The following is a 27,098-nucleotide window of genomic DNA, read 5'->3' on the forward strand; positions in this document are numbered from 1 at the left end:
TACCTGATGAACACATTTTCCTTGTATTTTCCTAAGTACATTCAGCATTCAACTCTATTACACTGACTTTTATTTTTTTGTATATATTGCAGTCTTCTCTATGTACAGAATTATGGTACTTGAGCCTTTCTAGTCTGTGTATAAGAAACAAATCTTCAAAATTTTCAGAAACCAAGATTCATATTTTTTACTTACTAACCAAAAGCAGAAAGCACAGAATTCTTTTCTTTCCAATATTCCACTGCCATTTATTGACCTGAAGACCAGTCAGAGAGAGGCAGTGATGAATTGAGACCCGCTTGAAACCTTCCCATGGTGTCATATCTTGAGGCCTTCTCTAGTACCAAGACACTTGTGTACTGCCAAGCTTAGTTCTGCCCCTTTCACAGATTTTGAAACTTTTAGCCTTCCATGTTGAAGGAAAACGGAAGGTTTTTAAAAACTAGCATTGGGGTTATGAACTGAATTCTTGGTTAAATATAAGACTGTACAAAGAAAGGAGGCAATATTAAGTTTTTGCCTAATGTTTCCCAAGTCATTTATATTAATGGGCCAAAGTAAAACAACAGATTAATAATCTTTAATCATTTATACAATGTTTGGGTCAAAATGGATTGCTAGTCTGAATGTTCCAAGCACTGTAAACAAGATTAAATCCATAAGTTCACTGGGTCTGGAGATAAAAACTGGATAGTCCCACATACATGGGAATCCTTTTCACTTCAGAAAACCTCATCATTTTCCATCCTATATAATTATGCTGCCTTTAGATACCATGGCTATATATAACTTGAATACTAACCCTGGGTCATTTTAACCATAAATAGAAGTTTATGCTAAAGGATGTTCACATTTTTTTTTTTATCAAGAGAGCTATAACGTTTCAATGTAATATATCAAATGTAGACAAGCAGTATTCTCTTTAAGTGTATAGGTAGAGAGAGAATTCTGTAGTGACGTACAGTTTTAAAACATTAAACCAAAAAAGGAGAATGTACATTTCAAAATATTTATTATATTTCAGGATAAATTTTAATTCCATTCAACTAACACACTTTGAAAGACAGGAATGAGTGGAGAGACAAAATGATGTAGCAATAAAGAAATGTAAACAGTATACTATAACAATACGAATGACGCAAATGACAAATAAATGAATAAATAAAATAATATAAATATATAAAAACGAAGTAAAAAATCACACAAACTGGAAGCTGCTAAGGGAGATGAATACTTAAAATAATAAAAAGACAGCATCCTAAAGGTGTCACGGGGAAGAAGCATTCTGTGCAGTGTTTAGGAGCCCAGCCTTTATAAGCAGAACAGGACTATAATCTTAGCTTTGCTGCTTCCCAGCCATGTGATCTTGGGCACAACAAAGTTAGTTTCTCCCTCTTTAAAGCAGATATAACCAACCAAACCAACGTTCCTATAATAGGTAAGTGGTAGACAAAATATTCTTGCCAAAAAATCATGTGTCAACGTTAATAGTAATAATGCAAGACATACACAAACACATTAATAAAGAAAACTGACACAAAACTGGCCAAAAAAGTTTGACATTACCAGGAAAACCATTTGATATCTGTCTTACATAAGTTACTGCTAATAACAAACCTTGACTAAACACATAATGTGCTTAGGCTATTTATAGCAAGTCACCCTAAGACACTATCACAAACTTCTAGAATTTTTGGCAAATAAATATTCCAGTACTTCACACATTTTCAATGAATTGAAATAAACACTTAAAATCGTCTTTGGAGCTGTCTTATTTAATAGTAAAAGACAAAAAAGTCACATAACATTTGGGGAAACTTGATTTTTCTGCCATGGAAACAATATGGTGACAAATTAAACTACATTTCTTTGTCAGCCAATATTGCTGGAAAGAAAGAAAGAACTGTGGAAGGTTCGGGGGAAAATCATTAGAACAAAGTAAGTAGCAAAAGGTTTGGTAATAAAATCAACATGCAGATATTTCTAACATGCTCAGTTTATAATATTCACTAGTTCTGTTTAAATAATAACATACTTAAAGGATTACTACTGTGAGCCACCAAATGGCTCAATATTCAGTGATTTGTTTAAAAAGGTATATATATTTTTTTAAATGAAAAAACTGTATATTAAATTCTGAGGAGTGGCTCTTTTAATTGGAATTAGTTTTTTAAAAAGGTAAAGTTACATAGATAGCAGTGCATGTGAAATTCATTTACTGTGTCTGTTACAAGTAAGCTGGTAATGAAGATGGATAATTGGAAATCATCATGTAATTATGCTACATAAAATGACATATCATTTAAAAAAGTTGTCATGTCTGCCTTTTCAGACAAACTTTAAACAGAATACTTTAATCTTTTTATAAACATTGCAGATGAATAACTGCAGTGGGTTTTAAAGTCATTTGTTAAAAAATCATATTTTAAAACACCACATTTTGTGATAGTTAGCAAGAGGAGATGATTGGTATCACGTTAGATTAACATTTATTTCTGGAATTTCCACAAGTTAAAAAAAAACAGTTTTCAATTCCAAACTTAGAAAACAGGTAGCAAGATTTGGCAAGTACAACCTTTGATGCACTTCTCTCATTTCTGGTATATCCTGCGGATTAGCTTTTTTGTTATGGAGCATCATTAAAACTAAAAGTCAAAATATCAAAATAAACTTAAGCTGAATTTCAAAGAACTCCATCATAAAATTTTAGAACAAGATTTTCAAACACTGAAGCACAGTCAATCAAAGCTCTCTCTAAAATGCTATTATTAATCATATTTTACTGTGATCAAATGTATATATTTAAATAAATATAATAAAAATGGTGATTTTAGCTTATTTCACTGACTTACACATTTCTGTGAATGTTTATATTGCAAATAATATGTTAGTAATAGTGCATAGATTTAATTTAGAAATAAATATATATACACATATTGAAGTCGTTAAAAGAAAAAGTAGTGGTAAAAGGAAATGATAAAAAAGTGATACATTTGTAAAATAAAATAAAATGTAGTACATAAAGAAAATATTTGGATACTTCTTGTTTAGATTATATTTAACAAACAATAGAGAATCATTAGAAATATCTGAGTGATAGAGTTAAATTATCTGAACTCTGGAAAATAATTACCTGATAACTATATACTGGAGAAGGGAAAAAAAGAAGGCCTAGTGACTAGTAATTAGATTACCCAAATCGTTGGTAAAAGGTCACGAAGACCGTTAGGATACTGTCCTTAGGAACAGGAGCTAAGCAGAAACTGCTTCTATAGAGAGTTGGATATGATTTGAACACACTGAGTTCCAGTTTACAGTGAGTTTCTGAAGTGGAATGATCTACTCAGTATTTGAAAATGTAGGTCTAACACTCAAGAGGGGCAGAAGGTGCACAAGGAGAGTTAGGAAACGTTCATGTGGCTCCCCTAAGAGGAAAGAAGACAGAGTTCAAAGAAGAACTGATCGGAAAAGAGAAATTAATAGAGATAATCAAAGTAAAACTCATAAGGGGTGATCAGAAAGACAAGAAAAGAACAAAAAGGGAAGAGTCATGAAGCTTCACAGAGAGAAATGGCAAAAAGCATCAAGTTCTGCAAGGTGGTTAACTGGGAGAAGAAGCAGGTGGTGGTGGCGGGGTAGCTAGATCCAGCCATTAGAATGGAGACTACATAGGCATCTGCTTTCTCTGAGTTGGATAAACTCATATAACAAAGGAAGATCAGGATTTATTTAATGAGTGAGGTCTCATATACCAGAGACAGTCTAGTAACCATGTGTTAAAACTGTAAACAATACAACAACTGAACCAGGGTTGGGATGGACTAAAAGTTCTAATTAGAATTCTAATATTAAGTTTTAATACCAATGAATCATTTCGTTTTCCTGCAAGTCATTGCTGCCATCTGTGAATTAAAATTATTCAGCCTGATATAAGATCTCTTGAAGCTCTAAAAAGAGTTCAGAGTTCCTCTATAAATGGTATTATTGCCCGTGCAAATATAGGTTAAGATGAGGTACCCTTAGAAGTTTCCACTAAAGAAAAAGAAAATATATAAAGAATAATATATATTCCAGATGAGGCTTGGATTATAAATAACCCTCCAACATTAAACACACTGAATAAAACCGAACAAAATATATTATACTGATTTACTGAAATACTGTATACTGAAATACTGATTTCACACTAAATACTAAAATAAACTTAAAAAAAATGTTTCTCCTGAATTTTAGCCATACTTCTTTTTTTTAAAATCACAATTATTTAATCATTTTATGGTTGACCACACCTTAAAAAGCTTTCACGTGAGAAGAAACTTGAGTCTGGCTTAACCAAGTGGTTAAGTAAACAGAAATTCCAAGACAAACATTATTTTATGTTAAAGGAGGATACTGATTTTAAGTTCATAGTGGAAGGAAAAAGCAATCATTTAAAATTATAAGAGGGCTTCCCTGGTGGTGCAGTGGATAGAACTCCACGGTCCCAATGCAGGGGGCCCGGTTTCGATCCCTGGTCAGGGAACAGATCCCACACGCATGCTGCAACTAAGAGTTCACATAACACAACTAAGGAGCCCACCTGCCGCAACTGAGGAGCCTGCCTGCCACAACTAACACTCAGCACAACCAAATAAATAAATATTAAAATAAAATAAAATAAAATTATATGAAACCCTTCTTTATCACTCCATAGATTTTTATAAATTATTTGATCAGCATAAAAGCTAATAAATGTTATATCTATGCTTTATTTAAATTAGATTAAGCTGTCAGAAAGCCAAAGTTCATCATTTTAGCAAACAACTGTTACATTTTTCTGAAAACGCTATTAATTGAAGGCTTTCACTTACAAAATTACCATTAAGCACTCAGTGTACTTAGGTGGACATTAGTAAATCTGCAAAGTTAGGAAAAAAACATAACTTACTGTTTTTTCCTTCCTAGGTTCCATCTGATCAGGCTTTGCCGAGCATGTTGCCTGTGGCTGTTCTTTTATTTTTTGAGTCATTCCATCATCTTTCTTAGACAAACTCTGAGGTGCACCAGATGGTAAATCTTCCATCTTGGTCAGTGGTTGTTTCTTTTCTTGCACTGCCTCTGGAGCCACTCTGCCTTCAGGTTTTTCTTCAGCAATCTGTACTTGAGTTTTAAGTAAGTCATATTTCTGTTCCTCCTCTAGAGCTGATGTTTTTGCTCCTGGGGGTAACTTTTTGTCTTCAAGAGCTGGCCTTTTGTCTTTAAGGGTTGGCTTTGTTTCTTCAAGAGGCGGCTTTTTTTCTTCTAGGACTGGCTTTTTGTCTTCAGGGGTTGGCTTCTTTTCTTGAGGGGCTGAAGTTTTGTCTTTCTCTAGTTTACTCTCCTCCTGAATTTGATCTGTGGTTCCCTTAGGGGGAATTTTTTCAACTGAAGGTGTTTCTTTCACTTCTTCTGGAATGATTTTTTCACCTTCTGTTTTTTCTTCTTGTTCCCTCTTTTTCACTTTTACTTGGGCAGGCATTGCTATTTTCTGAGACGGTTGTTCTGTAGGGACAGGCATAGGAGAGGCTTTTGGTCCTGTCTGTGTAGGTGGCATTTTGCCCATGTCTCCAAGCTGTCCTGATATTGCTCTCTGGGTTTGACAATTTAAACAAAGCCATTCCTGAATCTGCAGATAAAACAGAAATTAAAAGATTAACTATATTATATACATCTGTTCTGGTGCATTTACCAAGGTTAGCACTTGGCAATTTCTAGCTGCTTTTTTGTATATGGAGAAGGTGGGTCGTTGTTTTCTGGATCAATGAAAACGGTGACTTTTAAAGAAGATTGCAAAAAGATTATGTGAAATCTAAAAACAGGAGTCCTTAGAGATCAGCAATTAACTCACCTCACCATAAAAAAAAGAAAAAAATGCATCAAAGATAGATCCAGGGGAATATCAATTTTTTGGTTAAAAAAAATCTGAATTTGTTCCAAATACAACTATTTTTAAGCCTCGTGCCTTCAAAATTGTGTTTCCATTCAAAAACTATTAACTTTCATAGTAATTTTAACAGCCAATTAATCATAAGTTTCTTTTAGGACTTAGCCTATAATCTCCTGTCTCTTGACTTGGATCAAATGTAGTTCTATCCACCAGAGCAGAACTTTTACAAGGCACACGTAGAGTTTTCAAGAATCACTTGTGCATAATTCTCCATCTAATTTAAGATTAAAAAATAATGTCATTCTTAATAATAGTCACATTTCTCATGCAATTGTGTCAAGAAGCATTCACAGGTTAAAATTGTCTGATATTCTTTTTCCCCAGAGTTTTCTCAATTGCTAATTAAAACACTTTCTTATACCTCTAAGTGTAGTCTATGGGCCACCTGCACCAAATCACCTGCGGTTGTCCCTAGACATGCAAATTCTAGGAACTACACCAAAACAAGCTTATCAGAATCCTGGGATAGGAGAAGGAGGATCTGCCTTTTTAATAACCTGTTGGTTAAATTTTTTGCAAACTAAAGACTGAGAACAACCCTCTCATAATACATATAAATAATCACATGGGAGAGAGATTGTTAGACCAACAGTATTGCAGAATTCCCCCCTTATTGTTGTATGTTGTGCTTTTTCTTACATCATACCTATTAAAATGTAAGAAATAAAGACTATACATGTAGCTTCTAATTGTTACCATTTAATGAGTACCTATTCTCTAAAGCGCATGGTTGGAGAGTCATGCAAATAATATCGTGTTCGTATGTTGTACTGTCTTCTGAGAAGTTCAATTTCAAACTGCTTTTCATATTGGATCATTCTTTCCAGTACCACAACTTTAATTATTTAGAGACAAAAATCATTTATTGTTCTAGAATATTACTGGACATCTGAGATTCATTTCTTACTTCAGCTTTCCATTTCTTTAAAGACATAAAAAATGTTGCTTAATACTAATGACTGTGTTGCAATCTGTAAGCTGTTATAATTCTTACTTGGTGATCTAAAAGAGTAAAGACCCAAGTCAGTTATTTAATTTCAGTAAAATGTTGTCTATAAAACATTAGTATGTATTACGGGTTCATTTGCTTTTTGTGTTATGATCATCCAATACCAATTCTGTTCTTGATTTCATGTCTAAGCAGCAAAAAAGTGAATTGTGGCTTCTCTATATAGTAACTTTATACAGAGTCTTGGGAAAGAAACTGATTTGATCCCTATGTCAAATTCTGAAAGCTCCAGCCCTTGTGCTGAATAGTCCCTAGAGGAGGTACTTTCATAATACCTACAGAAAATCAATCTTAACCTGTCCTGTGGTTTTAAAAAACATTACTTGGTGGGGCCACATCTTAGGATATTTTCATTCAGAGACTGACATTTTAAAAAACAAAAACAGACGCAAATAGCTGTGTCATTGTGCTGTTTTGTCACATGGACTCTAAAAACCAAATGCAGGTGTGTGCTATGCATTCCTGTCAGGGCAGGTCTGAATGTAAATAAGTTAGGAAGTTTTTAATATACCAGAAATAAAGGTTTCATCCCACTGGAAATTCTTGTCAATTATAAAAATGTGATTACTTTATCTGAGTTTTAGGGACAAATTATACTTAAAAGGTGTCTTCTCTTGCTACTTATAGCATATGATGCCACAGTGGTACACAGCTCTTGTTAAAAGGAAAATGTGTTGAGAAAATAAATGTAGTGATTATTTCAAGGTAGTATACTCATTATTTTCATACATTTGAAAATTTAGGTAAGAGGATAAAGACTATAATCTACTATGTCACATAAAATGCTCCATTTTCCTGATTTAAAATAATGTTTGATAAACCTACAAGCAGTGATAACCCACTCACTACTAAAAGCAAACAGAAGGCAATAGCGTCAGTCTAAGAGAAAAAGGACCTTACGTTGAGAGCCTCATTGGCTAGTTCAAATTCGTGTTTTGCTTAAATTTGCATCCTGATTCAGTTAAACGTAGTATCTTTTTTTTTTTGGCCGCGCCCTGCAGCTTGTGGGATCTTAGTTCCCCAACGAGAGATGGAACCCAGGGCCCTGTCAGTGAAAGCGAGGAGTCCTAACCACTGGACCGCCAGGGAGTTCCCTAAACCTATTATCTTTAGTCAGTACTATCCTGTAATTATTTTTAACATGATGTTGCTACACGTGGTCACTTGGTTACATGACTGATTCGTGTTTTGAAGAAGATTATAAGGCCAAGCTTAATTTTTTTTTGACTTTACACTTTGTCACCAAAATTAATTTGGAAACTGATGTTACTATCATGTCAAATAATTATAACAGCATTCACTTATGCATCTATTCTGTATATCTCTAGTCTGTTTATAGCTATGGATTACATATACTCTTGGGAAATTATACGTGCAAGGCTTATTTGATCAGGAACTCATACTCGAGTAGAAGAAAGAAGACATGGGTTAAAAATAAGTATAATATGCAGGGAAAAAATTAAGGAAGATGGAATGGATTTAAAAGGGTTATCTGATGAATCCATTTAGAACATAAGGAATTTGATAAATTATAAAGCACACAAGAGTATTTTTTCATCAATTAGAAATACTGAATTGGTGGTCTCATATGTGTGTCTCTTCTTTCTGCAGCCCTAGAACCAAAATTAGACCTCCAACAAATTCAGCAAGTAGAGGAAATTATAAAATCAAAAAGGACTGAAAGGGAAAAAACACTACAGTAACATCAAAATTTTGTATTTCTTTAAACATATAAAATTAAATTTTGTTTATTAAGAGAAAGGACAGGAAAAGGCAGAGGCTAGGGTAAAATCAAAAGTAGGAAGGAGAAAAGTAAAATTGATCAAATTTTGACAAAGTGGAGAAAGTAAAAATGAATTTTCAAGAAAGTTCATTCAGGACAATATAGGCCATCACCATTATCACATCATCATTAATTATAGACACAATTACTAGAAAAATTTTCTTCACAAAAGACAATTTGGGAAATACTCTCTAACCACATAAGATGATGTAAAAACCTGTGGTTCACAATTTTTTTTGCCTTTTTTATCAAAAATAATCCCAAAGATTTTTGTATCACTGTTCAGGAGCCTAACTTAAGAAGTATTATATTTCTGGGTCCAAAGAAATGTATCTCCACTCTTAGTTCCTCAATAGCCACGATACTATTAGACACAACATTATTAAATAGTCATAATGTTCCTAGTTCAGCAGCAATCTGGAGAATTAAGCAAGATTTCTTAAATTCTATTAAAATTCAATGCATAATATATCACTGCCATATATGACTTTTACTAGCTGAAAACTCTTTCTGTAATAGTTACAGCTGTGACACACATGACTATTCATATTTTGCCTTAAGGTTAAATATAAAGTAAGTTACAGTTTTATCTTTGAAGCATTTCCTTATAAAGACAGTGAGACAATCAGAAAATGAATATATATAATGTACTGTATATTACATATATAAGCTGAAGGCATTTCTATTATATTACTGAGTTTATTACACAGAAAAATAGAAAATATAGATCTCATGGAGGCTTTTTAAAAAACATACTAGTCATTATTATGGATGCTCTCAGGCCATTTCCATTTGTTTTTCTGTGTTTTTAAAATATATTTTATTCTCAGTATACTGTAAATATCTCCTAATGGTATAAACATATTAAAAGTTTACATTTCATCTATATTATTATTAAATGTTTTAAATAAATTCAGAAGAGTCTATACTATGAGACCAATCACATTTTTTAGTACTTTAATGTTAATATCCAGGATATCAAAATTCATCTCCAAGTAGGAACAATTCTGATAAATAAAGTGTATAAAAAATAACTCCACGTTGATCATAACGTATTAGAATATATCCAGTTGCCAGCTAGTACACGTTAATAAAATGTATTTATTTTAACATCAAATCACCAGGGCTTCAAAACAACACTCCAAAAATCCATTAATCTCAAGAGCAGAGTAGGAAATGAAGGCAGTAAAAACCCCCCAAAACGGATGCTGCTGTGCTACTCAGCATTTTTCGATCAATAAGTAATTTTCTTTATATAACATTTCAGCTGTAACTATAGCAACAATACCATTAAGGAAAATTTCAGAACTTCAGGCCCGTCTATTTATTTTTCTAAAAGTCTTTTCTGAAGCATGATAATAAGACCTGCAGCAGGTTTAAAATCTGCCATTAGACTATAAATGGTAGAGAAGTGATGGTCCCAAAACCTACACGAGCATTCATATTTGTGTCTGAGAAATCTTAATAGTATCTTAACATGAATTTTCATTAAAAGACCAACTGGACTGATTTGGAAGCTCATATACTTTCCATCAATAGAAGTATTTAAGTAGAGACTGGGTGGCCCCTACTTAAAATTCTGTAAAGGAAAACCAAGCAATCAAGGGGACTGGTACTATAATACCATTGAGTTTCCTGCCTACCATGAAGCTTTTGAGTCAACAATAAATATTTTACACACATTTTTGTCTGTTTATTTGCTTATCATTCAGAATGTTATTTTTTTTTAAGCTAAGAAATAATTACACTAATAATCTGCTTAGACGTCACTGTTTTACTTACTGACACATTCAAAAACTGGGAAGCAATGTTATCTGCAACTTGTCACCTGTATCTATGCCCCCTATAGTCTCGGCATTAGGGTTGTTCTATTTCTCTAAGGCCCACACACTCTTCAACCTGACATTCTGAAAATCAGATTTTTTGCTTGTTAAATTCCTAAATTTATTTCCTTTGGTCATTTGTAAAAGGGAAAAGGATTGAGTTCACAGTTGATACACATTTTTTTTTTTTCAGATTACACAATTGTTCAGACTATACAATCAGGATATTAAAAATCTGTGATCATTTATGAGACTACATTTTACAAGTGAATGCAGTAATGTGTTTGTGATGCTTCTATTACTGTGTCCCTCCTAAAACTGAATGGGATAATTTTTGTTCCTTTTATAATCATTGAAACAAGAATAACTCATATCCAATATATATAATTGACTGACTGAGGCTCTTCCTTATTTACTTCATATGTAGATGTAAGAATTCTATTAGAATATATTAGAACATTAACATTGATATGAAAACTAAGAGAAAAACAAGTAGGCAGTTTAAACATCAGTTTCCAGTGGAGTTAGTGAATGTGAAGGGTAACATATCAATAAGGAAACCTAACAGAGTATTCGCACTTTTAGGAACCTGCACTGGGGTTATCATTCTGAGGTCTAAACTGATCATTGGTCATGTCCCTATTCGTCTCATCTTTTATGTTTATTTCTGTAAGACCTCCAAACCCTTATCTATCACATGAAGTCTGTTTCACTCATTTGATGTAAGTTTCTATATAACATGTGTTTCTGCATAATGTAAAACTACATAAACATTTCCATAAATAGCAAGATGCCAACTAAATATACATGCCATCATGTATATTACACCAGGGATTAATATTACTGCCTACTGCTGATTGACATTTTTCTACGTCCAGTTTTCTTTGAAGAAAACCAGGATCATTTTTCTAGTCACTTTCTCATCACAACTAAGTATTTTCCTAAACTAAGAAAGTAAACTCTGGGGCTTCCCTGGTGACGCAGTGGTTAAGAATCCACTTGCCAATGCAGGGTACACAGGTTCGAACCCTGGTCCGGGAAGATCCCACATGCCGTGGAGCAACTAAGCCCATGCGCCACAGCTACTGAGCCTGAGCTCTAGAGCCCGTGAGCCACAACTACTGAGCCCGTGTTCCACAACGACTGAAGCCCGCGCGCCTGGAGCCCGCGCTCCGCAACAAGAGAAGCCACCGCAATGAGAGGCCCTCGCACCGCAACAAAGAGCAGCTCCCACTCGCCGCAACTAGAGAAAGCCTGCGTGCAGCAATGAAGACCCAACGCAGCCAAAAATAAAAATAAATAAATAAAATAAATTTATTAAAAAAAGTAAACTGTTTGATGTTTTAAATACCATTACATAAATAATATATAAATACACACAAGCATTCATTAAAGTACCTCTGAATAATTACATTAACACAGTTTTGACAGAACTTGTTGAGGAAAATCAGGGGCTTAGTTTTCTTTTGGAAATATAGATACCTGAAAATGAATATTTATATTTATGTAAATATGTATATTTATTTGCATGGATGAGAACTAAATAGGGTTAATTTCCCTACAATGTCTTCTTTCCTTCCTTCCTTTCTACCTTCTTTCCTCCCACCCTCTCTCCCTTCCTTCCTCTCTCTCTTTCTATCTGGATAGAGGGCAGCAGGAACAGAGAACAGCTCACTAAAACTGTTTTGACTAAGTAATCTACCTGATTTGGGTTCAGTCAGAAGCACTATGATAACTGATCGCCTACCAGTGTGTATAAAGGACAACTCCAAGGACACAGATGATTCCTCACTGGTAACCAATGATGCACTAAACTTAAGGGTAATCATATGTACTTATTATGTTGACTTTAGCTCACTTGGCTCTAAGCAAAAATTGAAGTCTCAAAGGTAAGACATCTGTGGATTCACATTTCTATTTGTGATTAATTGTTCTAGTGTACTACACTTTGGGCTGATATTTATATAAGTTTAACATAAAAAATAAGCAACAGTTTAAAAATGTATTGTGTATGTTACATGAATATCAACTTCAAGTTTTTATATAATCAGTTCTCATCCCTCTGCTTTTATAGACTTGTATTTTATTATCTCCTATTACATGAGGTATATATTTTGCATGTGTGAATAATTACATCAAAGAAAAAATACCTTTTTAGTCTTAGTCACTAGTCAGCACTTCAGGCAATGTGTGACTGAATTTTAAAATAAGATTTATTTTGAAGATTTTAATACACTTCATCACAGATGTTAAAATTACAAAGTTATATGCATTTGGAAGACAGATTATTTAAAGCACATTACAGCTGAATAAAATTTACCGAACATTTTACAGGATAAATAAAAACCAATTCCAATTTTAAATTTAAGCATCATTGTGAATATAATATTCAAAGACAGAATAATCTCACAGACTAGGGAGCCTGAAATATATCGGAAAGGGGCTTGCACAACTGGATGATAGAGAATGAATGCAAGGTGACTGGGGAGACTGGCTGGGTGTTAAGCCCTCCTACAATGCAGTAGAACATGGTGCAGTACTGGAGGTTCTTTGTACCAGGAAGAATCAATGTGTTGATTCGGCAAGGTGTAAACTTGTCTAAGCTGAACTATGTTTCCTAGGATTCCCTTCCCTAAACGTTTCCCATTATAGTCTAGCACCAGAGACCTTTTGTGTGAGATGTGGAGGCCAGAAGTGAAGCAGCAGCCACCTTGCTCTTTGGATGCTCAGAAAGTTTGGGTACAATCAGCAGGTGCTGTTGAAGTTCATCCATACTGTTACTTATTGTTTGGCTTGGGGCAGCAGGCAGGCATGCAGCTGCTCTACTTTCCTCTGAATTCTCCTTCAGCATCTTCATCAGCTTTTAGGCTGGAGGCAGTGAAAACAGACACGTGTTCTGGTCTGTCCCCATGGCTTCCAGCTTGTCCTTGCTCTCAACTACTCTAAATTCATCGTCCTTCCCTCTAACAGCCCTTTGGACTGCAAGCTCCAGTGGCCTTTCAGCACCTTCGCTGCTCCCACCAATGTGTAAGGACAAATTCCTAAAATAAATCCCTGTTATATACATTCTATACTTGCTAATAGTTTTGCTTTTCTAATTAAAGTCGACGTGATACAGTCACGCTGAGTCTGTCGTTATTCAAGATATGATGACTTTTTATCATTAATGTTGGTGTAGGTTCAAAGTAATTCTGATAGACTATTTCTGATTTTAAGTTGCATGGCAAAGAAAGTACACTTCACTGGAATTCAACAGAAATAGTGACTGTCTTTTGAGTCTGTCAGTGTGACATGTATAAATGAGTCATTTGAAAGGTTTTAGTTTTTAAAACTGTTACGGTAAAATATTAAAAACAGTCATCAAAAATAATTTGTGACATACACATACAATGAAAAAATTTTAAAGGGTTGAACACCCATGTACCCACTATCCACTTAAGAAATAGAACACTGTCAATATCATTAGAGACAACCAGGTGCCCTCTGCAATACCATCCTAGTCTATACTCACCACCAAAAACTGCTATATTAACTGCTGTACTGTTAGACCTTTGTTTTTTGTTGTGGTTTTAACATTATACATATACTTTTAATATACTGCTTGCTTCTGGACATTTAAAAACTATATAAAAATAGTTTTGTGCTATCCTTTTTTCTTCTTTTTCTTCTTTTCGGTGAACACTATCTTGGTACAAAAATCATCTATGAAGTAAGTGTGGAGCATAAAGAATAACTTTAGGGCTTCCCTGGTGGCGCAGTGGTTGAGGGTCCGCCTGCCGATGCAGGGGACACGGGTTCGTGCCCAGGTCCGGGAAGATCCCACATGCCACAGAGCGGCTGTGCCCGTGAGCCATGGCCGCTGGGCCTGCGCTCCGCAATGGGAGAGGCCAGAACAGGGAGAGGACCGCATACCGCAAAAAAAAAAAAAAAAAAAAAAAAAAAAGAAAAACTTTATAGTGGACACCTGCGAGCCACTGATCCAATTAAAGAAATAGAACATTATCATTATATTTAAAGCGTCTTTCAGACTCACTCCTTTATCTTCTCCTTTGAGTTAATTACTATCCTAACTTTTGTGTCTATAATTATGACATTTTGGGGTATATTTTTACCCTATGTGTTTGGATCCCTAATAATATACTGTTTGCTATTGACAATTTTGAAAGATGGTCACTACATTTCTTTTTTATTTTGATTCCCTATGATTTTAGAGTTAAAATTAAAGTGTCGTTATCTATTTATCTCTCTCTTTCAAAATCAAAGTATTTCCTCAAATCCAAGCTATGGTGCCATTAGCAAGTATTGATGATGATAAACATTATGTATAAGACCATAGCTAGATGTAGGCATTGTTACAAACTAGAGAGTGCATGACGTACCTGAACTCATTTAACTACATTTTTAAAAATATCAGAGACCCAACAAAACACATCTGTGTCAAACTCAGGTTAGGAACTACCAGTGTACACTCCCTTCACTGTAAGGTCTTCACCAAGTTTTTAATTAAAAACTTGGTGAAGACCTTACAATCTGAGTTATCTCAGATTACTCAATTATTAAGAGGCTAATTTTTAAAAGAGACAGTAGGATTATTCAAATACTAAAAAATATGGATAGAGTTTAACTGCAGGGCAAGAATAGAGACGCACATGTAGAGAAAAAATGTGTGGGATGAATGGGGAGTGTGGGATTGACATATATACACTACCATGTGTAAAACAGATAGCTACTGAGAACCTGCTATATAGCACAAAGAGCTCAACTTGGTGCTCTGTGGTGACCTAGATGGGTGGGATGGGGGGGGAGGGAGGTCCAAGAGGGAGGAGTACATGTATACATATAGCTGATTCACTTCGTTGTACAGCAGAAACTAACACAACATTGTAAAGCAACTATACCCCAAGTAAAAAAGATTTTGAATACTTAATTTTTAAAGTTTTTACTTTACACTTAATAACTAACCAATATTGAGAAATCTCAGTGACACTCTGAAGTAGTGTTATTAAATTGATTCATAGGGTATTTATCACATTTCCTATAATATGCATTTTATTCTGAGTATTAAATGTTTGATCTTTGCTCTTAGAACCAAAGTGATTATATAAGAACCAACAAAAACACAATAAATATATATTCATAAATTACGTGTAAATAATACATACTATAGTATACTATAATATAAATTCATATATATACCTCCTCATTCAGTCAAATGATGTAATTAAGGTAAAAATGATAAAATCAGGATTAGGAAGGTAGCAACCAAATTGGTCAAGTCAAGCAAACCTAAATGCAGTAGAATTTACTGTGGGCTATATGACAGGCCAGACAGATTCAGAAAACAGAAAAAATGGACCAAAGCTTAAAGGACAGGACACACACACACACACACAATGTACATCCTTCTTAGCTGGAATATTATAAAAAAGTAGATAGCTACATGGATAATGAAAACAATATATAATTCATAATTCATATATGGAAGACAATTATCCATTATATAGCCTAGGCTAAAATTAGTAGGAATAAAGAAAAAACATCAAATTCAAGTAAACATTTAAGAAGGACTTTGTTCCTCAATATGGTATGACCAGAAGCAGCTGTTTTAAAGCTAGTCATTTCTTTAAGTTGTTCTTTTTCCTGTAGCCATTCATAGACTTTAGATTGAAGTCTCTTATACTGACCCTGAAATCCATTTGTATTTAAAAAATATATATGCATAAATATACACACATAAATATATTGAAATATTGCTTTTTTATAGGATTACCTGTTCATGGAAAATTTTTGAACACTTTGAAACAATCACTGACCATTAAATTCAATATTCTGATTCCACTAAATATTTTTTAAGAATGTAATTTTTAGTGATGATGCAATGACCAATTGTGTGGATGGATTTTAATTTATTTAATGATCTCTCTATTAGAGGAATATTTTAAATACGACAATGCAAATGTAAGTCAGAATGTCAACGCAAGGATGTAGAGAGTGGTTTAAAGTAGCTTGTTTAATTTCATATATAAAATACTATTCATTTGCTTCCCTATCTGGTACTCAACACTATGCCAATAATGTGTATTATATATTCAAGACATTCATAGTTCAATCTTTTGTTTAGTATTATATTGCTGCCAGCAAATAGGCAGATGTAGCCCGTCTAAGCCTGAAGACTCATTAGTTACTCGTGGGATCTACGAACGAAGAGATATTTCAAGTAGGTTTAACTTCCACATGTGTTGTTTGTCTCTGGTCTTAGAGCCAGTAAGGATGGGATGTGGTGATGAGGGATTGAGATTGGCAGACTAGACAGTATGAAAAGTTAAATTGGCAAAGGTATTATTAAATATTAGGTATCAAAAACACTACCATTATCCTGTTCATTTGTGCATTGTATATGCTACTAATTGTAGAACTATACTATAATTTAATGGATACATAATAACAGAAAGTAAATACCAGCTTTTAAATAACCAGGTATTAAATAAAGGGTATAAATTCAATTGATGTTTTTCTTTTCTTTTTTTTTTTTTACTGCTAAAGAACAAGCAAATTTACTGATGGATCCTACCAGATTCCAGGTCTCAGCCTCACAACCAGCATCGACTAGAAAGACCACTGAAATAGTCTGAGGACTGACCCCAGTCTATATACCTTAGCCATCTCGAGGAGCCTACAACACCCCAGTCAATTCTTGTCATCTAGACTCTCATTCTCCATCTCATCAAATTTGCTCAGTGTTTCCCAGACAATGAGAATGTGACAACAGGGATGAGCCAGGGTGAAGGGAGGGGCAGACAAAGAAAAAGGGGAAAAGGTCTCACCAGAAACACATGGGATGTTTAGTTTTCACACCTATTCATATCGCTGTCAGGATCAATGTCAGAGTGGTGTTGTCAGGAACATGTGGTGTTCTAAAGCCCTTGGAACATACCAGAGGCAGAACTGCTCTAAGGGGAAGTTAGCGGTGAGCCTCACTGCCTAAAATGTTCAGCTGAATCAAATGAACATTTCTGAGTCAGAAAGTGGCATGATTGAGTATGTCATCTTGGAAAGAATCTGGTAAATCTGCCCTGAAAATAAACAAGAACAACACTGTTTTCTGAGTCTTTAAGTATGCATAGTGCTCTTGGCTAAAAAAAGAACCGTAAGACAGAATTCTCATTTTTAACCGATAACTGATTTCCATTTAGCATGTAACTTCCTCCCTAGGCTATATGCATTTATTTGAAGAGGACAAGTTTTCCCTGAAGGAACGACAGTGCAAGGCAGAGATTACAAGCTTGCACAGATGACTAGGGTGGCAACAGAAGAAACTGAATGAGGGAACTGACAAAGTAAAGAAAAACTGTTCTAATTTACAAGTACCCTAATGATTTTAAAATGGAAGGAACACAAGTTTTGGGAGCCAGTCAGTACGCCTAACTCTTTTAATCCTTGTAACAAACCTAGGAAAGAGTTTCTTTAAATATGTCTGTTATACAGAGGAAAAAATCGAAGCACAGAAAGTAGTAATATCCTTCTCAATATCTAAAGCTAGAAGTGGCAGATGTCAGAGATGAGGCCATAGGTGTAGATTTCGATCTTAAAAAATATAAAGGATACTTAAACCAGAGTTAGAGGTGGGATTTCCCAGGGATGATGTGGAAAAGAAGAAAACAGAGGGCAGATTCTTGGAGAAGAGCTCCATTTAGACAAGAGGGAAAAACAGCAAAGCATACTAAAACAGGTTCATACAAGAAAGTGGGAGGAAAACCAGCAGTGTTTAGTAAACTCAAGCAAAGAAAGGTAAGGACTTCAAGGAAGTGATAGGCAACACTGCCAAGTATTGCACTGAGGTTAAATAACATAGATCTCAGAAAGGTTGGCAGACATGTCTTTTTTTATCATTGAACCATGTACCCTATTTATATATAAACATATATATATAGATTTCTTAATTGTTTGCTTTGTTCCTCTCATCTTTGCAATAATTGTTTTGATTTTTCTCAAGTGGTCAGCATAACTGACTGTGAACAATTGTTTTACCAGTGATTAAATATGTACTTCTACCTGAAAACAGTGAGTTATGATGTATATTACATTGTTTCATGTTTATGTGATAAGTTTAAGAATTTAAAAACACAAATGAAAAAACTCTAGAATTAAATTCACATTCTAAGTTAGAATATTTCTTTAAACAACATTAGATTTTGAAGTAGAAATGTATTTGTGGGTATGATTTTTTCCTTATAGAACATTAAATAATTAGACTTTATGTGAACTAGTTACCATAGAATGAAACTCAATTCTTCTTCCTTTCTTCTCTCCCAGTTTTTAAAATGGAAAAACTGGTTAAGATGTAAATATAAGAATATTCTATATGTTTTGGATATTAATGCATTCATTGAAACTACTGTGATAACCTTTATTCCTGGAGAAGTTACTGAACTATCATACTGTATAATTCATTCAATTAATTTCTCATTCCACATATTTTCACCAGATACTATTGGGCTCTGTCAAGACACAGATTAAACACACAGTTACTTAATAGGACGAGCCCAAGGTCTAGCAGAAAAAAAAAAAAAAAAACCCACAAACTTACTATCCTTATAAATGTCAGTAGAAAGTGCTCTGAAAGCATGATAAAGATGCAACTAATGTAGAACAGAAGACAATGAGAGTCAGGGAAGGCTTTTCAGAAGAAGTGACAACTGGGATCAACTGTGAAGAACTAGTGTTAGCCAGACAAAGGAGAGCATGCTAGGCTGAGGGGCAAGTTTGACAGGGAATTTATTATGACCAAAGGGAAATGTGCATGGAAAAGGAGAGTGACTAAAACACAGCAAATTCTCAATAAATGGGAGTTTTGCTTTCCTGCATTTCCATAAATTGTTTTACACCATATTATATGTCTTATACCCATATTATAGGTACCCCTTTGCATTGAAGACCAAGCTAAAAAAATATTTCAAACTTCAGGTATTAAAGCTTCATTGATTTTTTTAGAAGGAAAGAAAAACTTGATATTTAGCTTTAAATGTATATTATATAATTATTAAAGTGGACTGGCTATTTAGCATTGAGATCCATATAATAAAAGTAATACTAACCAATATATAGCTTCCCATAAATTAAGGCACACAACATTTTGGTTGTGTTTTAATACTACTGATATACTGATACCATCTATGCTAAATAAAAAATTTTGTATATTTTGGAGATTAATCCTTTGCCAGTTGCTTCATTTGCAAATATTTTCTCCCATTCTGAGGGTTGTCTTTTCTTCTTGTTTATGGTTTCCTTTACTGTGCAAAATCTTTTAAGTTTCACTAGGTCTCATTTATTTATTTTTGTTTTTATTTCCATTTCTCTAGGGAGTGGGTCAAAAAGGATCTTGCTGTGATTTATGTCAAAGAGAGGTCTTCCTATAGGGTCAGGACAGGAATAAAGACGCAGACACAGAGAATGGACTTGAGGACACAGGGAGGGGGAAGGGTAAGCTGGGACAAGTGAGAGAGTGGCATTGACATATATACACTACCAAATGTAAAACAGGTAGTGGGAAGCAGCTGCATAGCACAGGGAGATCAGCTCAGTGCTTTGTGACCACCTAGAGGGGTGGGATAGGGAGGGTGGGAGGGAGATGCAAGAGGGAGGGGATATGGGGATATATGTATACATACAGCTGATTCACTTTGTTATACAGCAGAAACTAACACAACACTGTAAAGCAATTATACTCCAATAAAGATGTTAAAAAATTTTAATGAAATAATAAAATTTTAAATGTAATTTTATTATTTAGGAGACTTTTAAAACCTAATCTTTCTATATTTTCATTTTCTTCCTGCAAAACTGGGACAATCATATTCATACCTATGCTATTTCATTTCCTGATTTAGTCTGGAGAAGAGTGACGTGAAAGTTACTTGGTAATTTATAAGCTGTCTATAAACTTTAGCTGTCCTAAAGTTACTTTCGCTGTTATTTTTAAAACACGCTCTTAAATCAGGTTATACATATTCTTTATTGACATCAGTCTCAGAGAATCTCCTGACTTTTATAAGAAAATATTATTTGTTAATCATAATGTAATTTTATACTCATTTTATACTGTCAATTTTTAAGGCAATCCTAAAACTACTAAACTATATATGAAATGTAAATAGGACTTTGTCTAGTTTTTAAAACTATCTTTCTATAACAATCAACAGAAGAACAGGACTTAAAAAAGATATCTCTATATATTCTCACTGGTTTTACAGAATATATTTCATATCAGTAATATTCTAGCTCATATTTAGCTTATTAAATGCTTATTTCACATTCTGTTTGATTCTATTTGATTCCTTAGAAATTAGGATTAGGAAAAAGAAATGCTATATATATTAACATTTTGCTAAATAATATATAACATATCATTAGCATAAATACTGAAGATCTAACTAAACACTAAATTTTAGTACACGGTGCCAAACTTTAAAATATATATTTACATTAGCATACATATATATTATATAATTATTTAAAACAACTATAGTTAATAAAATGTAATTCACATTGCAAGTGTGAATGAGGTCTTGGGCAAAAGAGCAAACTGAAGGAAACAGTACTGCTAAAGATATAATCAATCCTTATTTCAGAAGAATCATTTTTCCAAATGCCTTTGGGTAATATGTTCTTTTAGTTTCTGCATAAAAAGTCAAGGTAAAAAAAAAAAAAAAAAAAAAGTCAAGGTAACCTTACCTCATTAGTCAGAAAAACAGCTAAAGATGATATCTGCCTAGACTGAACAGGACTACTTTAAAACACAAATCTATTTTAGCAGCTACTAGGAAAATAAAATTTAAAAAACTGACACCTTGAGATTAAGCACGTTTCAGTTTCATTTGGTGTTCTATAACGATTTAGGTACATGAAAAAAGAAAGTTTTTCTAATGATCTCTCAACATCTACAATCATGATATATATTTATGACTATAACAAACATAAAACATTTAGTTGTGTGAAGAAATTAATCTCAGTACTAACACTACCTCAGGCCATATCAAAGGTTGATTTTCTAACATGAAAATTTCCTTTCTCTTTCTGAGGGTTACTTACTTCTGTGGTGTCCTTTCCAAATATTAAGATTCCAAGAAATATATTTGTTTTACTCATTTAATCAATATCTCTCATTAACAATTATTATCTTGAACAAAACAGACTTTAATTCTCTTATGGTAATGTCAAAACTGTCCATTCTCCTTAATTTATTCCAAATGCGGGGTACAGATGTGTTGCAGAAATCATGAGACAGGTGTGCATTAAAAAAAAATAAATAAATAAAATCAGTATTGTAGTCAAGGGCTTAGGTATGGAGATCTTGAGCCCAGAAACACTGTCAATATTGTAACAACCGTGAACAACAAAAATGCATCATCTACCTACCATGTGGTAAGGCCCCTCCTGTGACCTTAAACCTGTTTGTTTGTTATTTTGTTTTTCCAGCCTGCTACCAAAGTTCTTGCTCACGTAGCTACATTTAGCCCTGTATATTTTTTTCTCTATTTGAATACAACATAATATTTTGGACCCTTCGTCCCTGAGAAAGTTTTCAGTAAGGTCTATGCATGCTTCTTGCTTCATCTGAAGCTGTTCTGGGATTCTAATTATCAGAGCAGGTGTTACTTTAAATGAAAAATTTACTTATATTTTAATTTGAAAAATATCCTTGAGTAGAGAACATGTATCAAATTGAAATATTCTTAGAATGTTGTATAAAATCAAGTGTGAAGCTGAAGTACTTTCTATTGATAAAGTTGGAGGAACATTACAATAATTTATTGTTACCACCTGAACTTGCCTAAACCTGGAGCTTCTCCCTATATAAACTGACTGAAACTATTTAGTCCAACTAATGTTGCTAGGAGACCAGAAATGGATCCTCACAGAGAGCAGTTACTGACCCATTACATAACCGTATGTCCTAAAAAGTCCTCGATAGAGGCTGATGGTATAGTGACAAAAGTTCAAATTATGAAAAACAGTTATAATTGTTACGAAAGCAATTGCCTGGAGGTAGAGCAGGCAAGATTACAGTGCCCAGGCAGATGGCTTTCTGATGTTCTGTTTCAGTCCTAGAGTCCATTTAAAAGGATGAGAAAAAGGGCTTCCCCGGTGGCGCAGTGGTTGAGAGTCCACCTGCCGATGCAGGGGACACGGGTTTGTGCCGTGGTCCAGGAGGATCCCACATGCCGCGGAGCGGCTGGGCCCGTGAGCCATGGCCGCTGAGCCTGCGCGTCCGGAGCCTGTGCTCTGCAACAGGAGAGGCCCCAACAGTGAGAGGCCCGCATACTGCAAAAAATGAGAGGCCTGCGTACCGCAAAAAAAAAAAAGATCAGGAAGAGTCAATAGACTGAATATTCTTCAAGCAAACCTCCATGATATTTATTTTGACCAAGCTTTAGAAAAATCTGACCTGAGGCTAATTCTGCATTATACTGTGTCAAGCCCCTTCAGTGTAGTTATTTCACATAGCCCACCTGTTGAGGAGCCACGTGTTTTAATATTTAGCCAAACTGGGGTTCTAAATGATATACTGGTATCATCTTGTGAATGCTAATTGCTGAACAAGAGCATATGTTCAACAGGCAGTGCTGTGTATCTCTTTGGACTTGCTTTCTGTAGTGTCTACTATCACAGATTCATAAAACATCTTAACTAAATATTTGATCAAAATTGTCAATGCATGTGGAAATAAACCAACATGAATCCAAAGCTACACTTATTACTAAGTACTAAAAATATAATAAACCAAATAGGGAAAAAAATAAAAATGTCCTTCATTTTAAGAATGGATAACAGAAGAGAGTTGATCGCTTTTTACTTATTAAAAATATCTTATAGGGCTTCCCTGGTGGCGAAGTGGTTGAGAGTCCGCCTGCCGATGCAGGGGACACGGGTTCATGCCCTGGTCCGGGAAGGTCCCACATGCCGCAGAGCGGCTGGGCCTGTGAACTATGGCCGCTGAGCCTGCGCATCCGGAGCCTGTGCTCCGCAACGGGAGAGGCCACAACGGTGAGAGGCCCGCGTACCGCAAAAAAAAAGGAAAAAAAAATCTTATAATATGCCCAGTACAGTTATTTAAAAAATCATTCTGCATTTTAACCATGTGCTTAAAAATCAGAGATAATGATACTGTTGTCTATCTATTCTCAAGTATACTTTTTACATTTTTGTATGTGTGAATAAACTCTATTAAGTTTAGAAAAGGGTATTCATTTTATGTACATTTGAAAGAGAAATGGTATCAAATACTTAGTCAATGTCTTATTTTTCATATACTTTTTTATATCACGCCTACCAATACATTATAATTCAGGGCAAGTCATTCTGATGAGATTACATTTTTCTTATAATTACTTAATAAAGTCACAAATTAGGTTACAACTATATTTAAGAAGGATGAAGGAGGAAAAAAACCCATAAGAACTCTACAATTGAGAGGATCACCGGAATCAGAAAAATAGATTATAGGTTGCTTTTCCTTTTAAATCGGTCATCAAATTTCATCATAACTTACAAATATTATTGTTTGCACTCTCTGCAAATGGCCTCACTCATATACGATTTGTAGTAGCTTTCTTCTCAAATATAATATACACAAAATAAACTAGAAATATGCTGTCATAATTAATAAGATATGGCATTTTTTAATAAGTCCAAATATGTTCCCTCTAAAGTAACAAGCCACTTCTTTTCCCATTAAATACTGAACAATATTTGAGTGAGGAGAGCTTCACTGGCACAAAGGAGAATGATTTTCTTAACTCTTTCATATTTCAATTATTCATATAAGTCCTATTTTAATTTAGCTGATTTTCACATTTTACTATTAATATTAAAATTTAGATCTAAACCAGGTATTGTTCTTTAAACAAATGTATAACACAAGATGCTGAATAAAATCCACTCAAACGAGTTAAATTATTTTAGAAACAAAATTTAAAGTACATTTAATTTAAAGTTCAATTTTCTTATGTGTAAAATGCGGCTGGGTTGGTGAAAAACTATGTGTTACGTTTCAAATTTAAAACTTGAATAAACTTCTACAAACACATAATTTAAAGAAATTAATACGGGGATATTCTATCAAGTTATTGCAATATTATTTTTGATCACTCAAGAATTTCATTACCTCCAGAAATTTATTTCATTAAATGAACCTGTGATGTTTCATAGAGGCAAATGGAAATTTGCAAGGGCAGAGCAAGTCTTCAACAGTAAGAGTTTTCTTACTTTTATATAATGTATAATCTATCTATCTATATATTGCACCAAAAGAGGTAAGCATACAAAAAAAAAAAAAAAAACAGAAAGGGGTATTCCATTTTACTTAAATCAAACATATTTTACAACTGATGACTCATAGTAGCTAGTAAGCACATTAAATATATGTAATGTGCTGCCCAGTTTAAACTATCAATCAACTTCAATGGATGAAGATCTGAGGATACAAAATTTTGACTGGGTTTTACAAATAGAATTACAGCAAAGTGGCCAATAGTCTAGGATAGATACTATATAAAGTAAAATCTTCATTTTTCTATATACTACTGACTTGACTTTTGGAAAAATAGTCAACTTTCTCAGTTTCTTCATCTCTGAAGTAGAAATAAGAGTACCTATCATCTAAGTCTTTTTGGTTAAGAGAGGTAATGCATGCATAGTGTTTTTCAAAGCAACTGGTGATAATATGCCAGACATAATGGTGTGTACAGGAAAAAACAGTAAAAATTTAGGGTTGAAATATGTGCTTTATATTATTAAGTCTATTATTATATGTCAAGTATTGAACAGAACTCTGCCTAATCAGCTAATACTTTAGAATCAGGTAGTAGCAAATAAAGTACAATTTTAAATAGTGCTCAAGTGTGCTATATTATGCAAGAATTTCATACGAAAAATTCCTAATTCAAAGAAGGTTGCAGAAATATGTTTTGCATATAGTAAATTTAAATCTATTAGTTCCAACCAACAATCAGCACTGCTTTATATGTTTATATATTTTATATGTTTAAAGATGAAATTTAAAATGGAGAAAATTAACCTGCCTATTGCTCCCCATGGCCTTAGTCCTTCCCACTCACAGACACAGCTGTTCTTCTTAGATATGAAAGGTGGGAGTTAAAAGGGGAAAAACAAAGTAAGATGAGGGTAAACTCATTCAGATGTTATATGCTAATGGTGGCTAACACTGTAAACAGTTTTAAAAAACTTGGAGATAGTGCATTATCAATTACATAAAATTAAATTTAGTACGTATTAATAATATAACTCTAAGCAAAATGAATGGATTCACACACATACACAAACACATACTATTTATGCACTTTTTCTCTGTTATTAAATAATTTATACAACATATAGGTTATTCTGGTCTCTTATCTTACTACTGTTCTTTGTTTCTCAGGAAGTTTGAAGGTTGTTTTTAATTATTAACAATTCTGACAGAAGAAGACTAAAGAAACAGCAGAAATGTCTGTTGATATTTTAAAGGCAGTTAAATAAGAATTACTGAAAACTTGGAAAATGGAAGAAATATGAAAAAAATCACATGAACTTGTAATTTGTTATATCTCATTCCAATCTATTTTTCTTTTTTTATTCCAGTATTCTTTTCTACATTAATACAGTCGACATCATATACTACTCATTTACTTTATCTGTATCTATCAATCATCTATGCAGGAAGAGTTATATATTCATTTGGTACATATACACTTTTTCCTGCTACTTCCACTTAAGCTTATAATATGAGCACACTCAATGCTATTTATTAATATCTTTGCTTACATCGTTAAAAACAGAAATAGTATTCCATTATGAAAACAAAAATTATTTAACCATTTTCAATTATTACATACTTAAAATATTTCCAGTTTTCACTAAGGAAACTCTTAAATTGTATTTCTAGGGCAATCACAAATCCATGTGTAACAATGACTTGGATGAGTAGGGTTTTCTTATTAGAGCATTTATTTCTGAAGAGGCTGAATTTCTAAAGTACATATAGATCCTCCTAAATGAAAAAATAAAAGCTGGATTATTATTAGCTGCTATCTGGTGAAGGAGTTGTTTTCTTCTTTGTAGAAAGGTAAAAACTTTTAGGGCAAAAAGCAATCCAATGAGGTACAGAAACTAAAAAAGAAAATCCTTGGATTTCCTGATCAAAATTACCTCTAGTCAAGAAAGGTTCTACCATTTTCTTTAAAGGCAGAAAAATACTAGACTAAAATCAAGTCTATTTCAAAATACCTTAGAGAACTTATTTGTTTCTGTGCTTCTAGATCCTTAAGAGGATATAATTTATTCAAATGATAAGATAGCATTCTTAATAAAAGAAGAGAAAGCCAGTGCTTTTTAAGGTACCACGTTTAGAAAAATTATCAGATATATATATTCTCTGTAGATAGAATGCTGTTAATTTTGAAATGTTTTCTTCTTATAGAATTTCCCCTTTCCCTTTATTTCCATCATATGGTTTATCGT

The 27,098-nt window shown here is 33.7% G+C and overlaps 1 protein-coding gene across 1 annotated transcript in view; it reads right to left on the reverse strand.

Annotated features, from left to right (window-relative positions):
• PCLO (piccolo presynaptic cytomatrix protein) overlaps positions 1-27,098 on the reverse strand; it is a 366,488-nt gene that overhangs the window by 170,275 nt on the left and 169,115 nt on the right. The window contains exon 4 of the mRNA XM_065883956.1: positions 4,928-5,644. Within this exon, the coding sequence (XP_065740028.1) occupies positions 4,928-5,644 (717 nt within the window). The remainder of the gene's footprint in view (positions 1-4,927; positions 5,645-27,098) is intronic.

This window comes from Phocoena phocoena, chromosome 9 (genome assembly GCF_963924675.1).
Source record: "Phocoena phocoena chromosome 9, mPhoPho1.1, whole genome shotgun sequence".
NCBI lineage: Eukaryota > Metazoa > Chordata > Mammalia > Artiodactyla > Phocoenidae > Phocoena > Phocoena phocoena.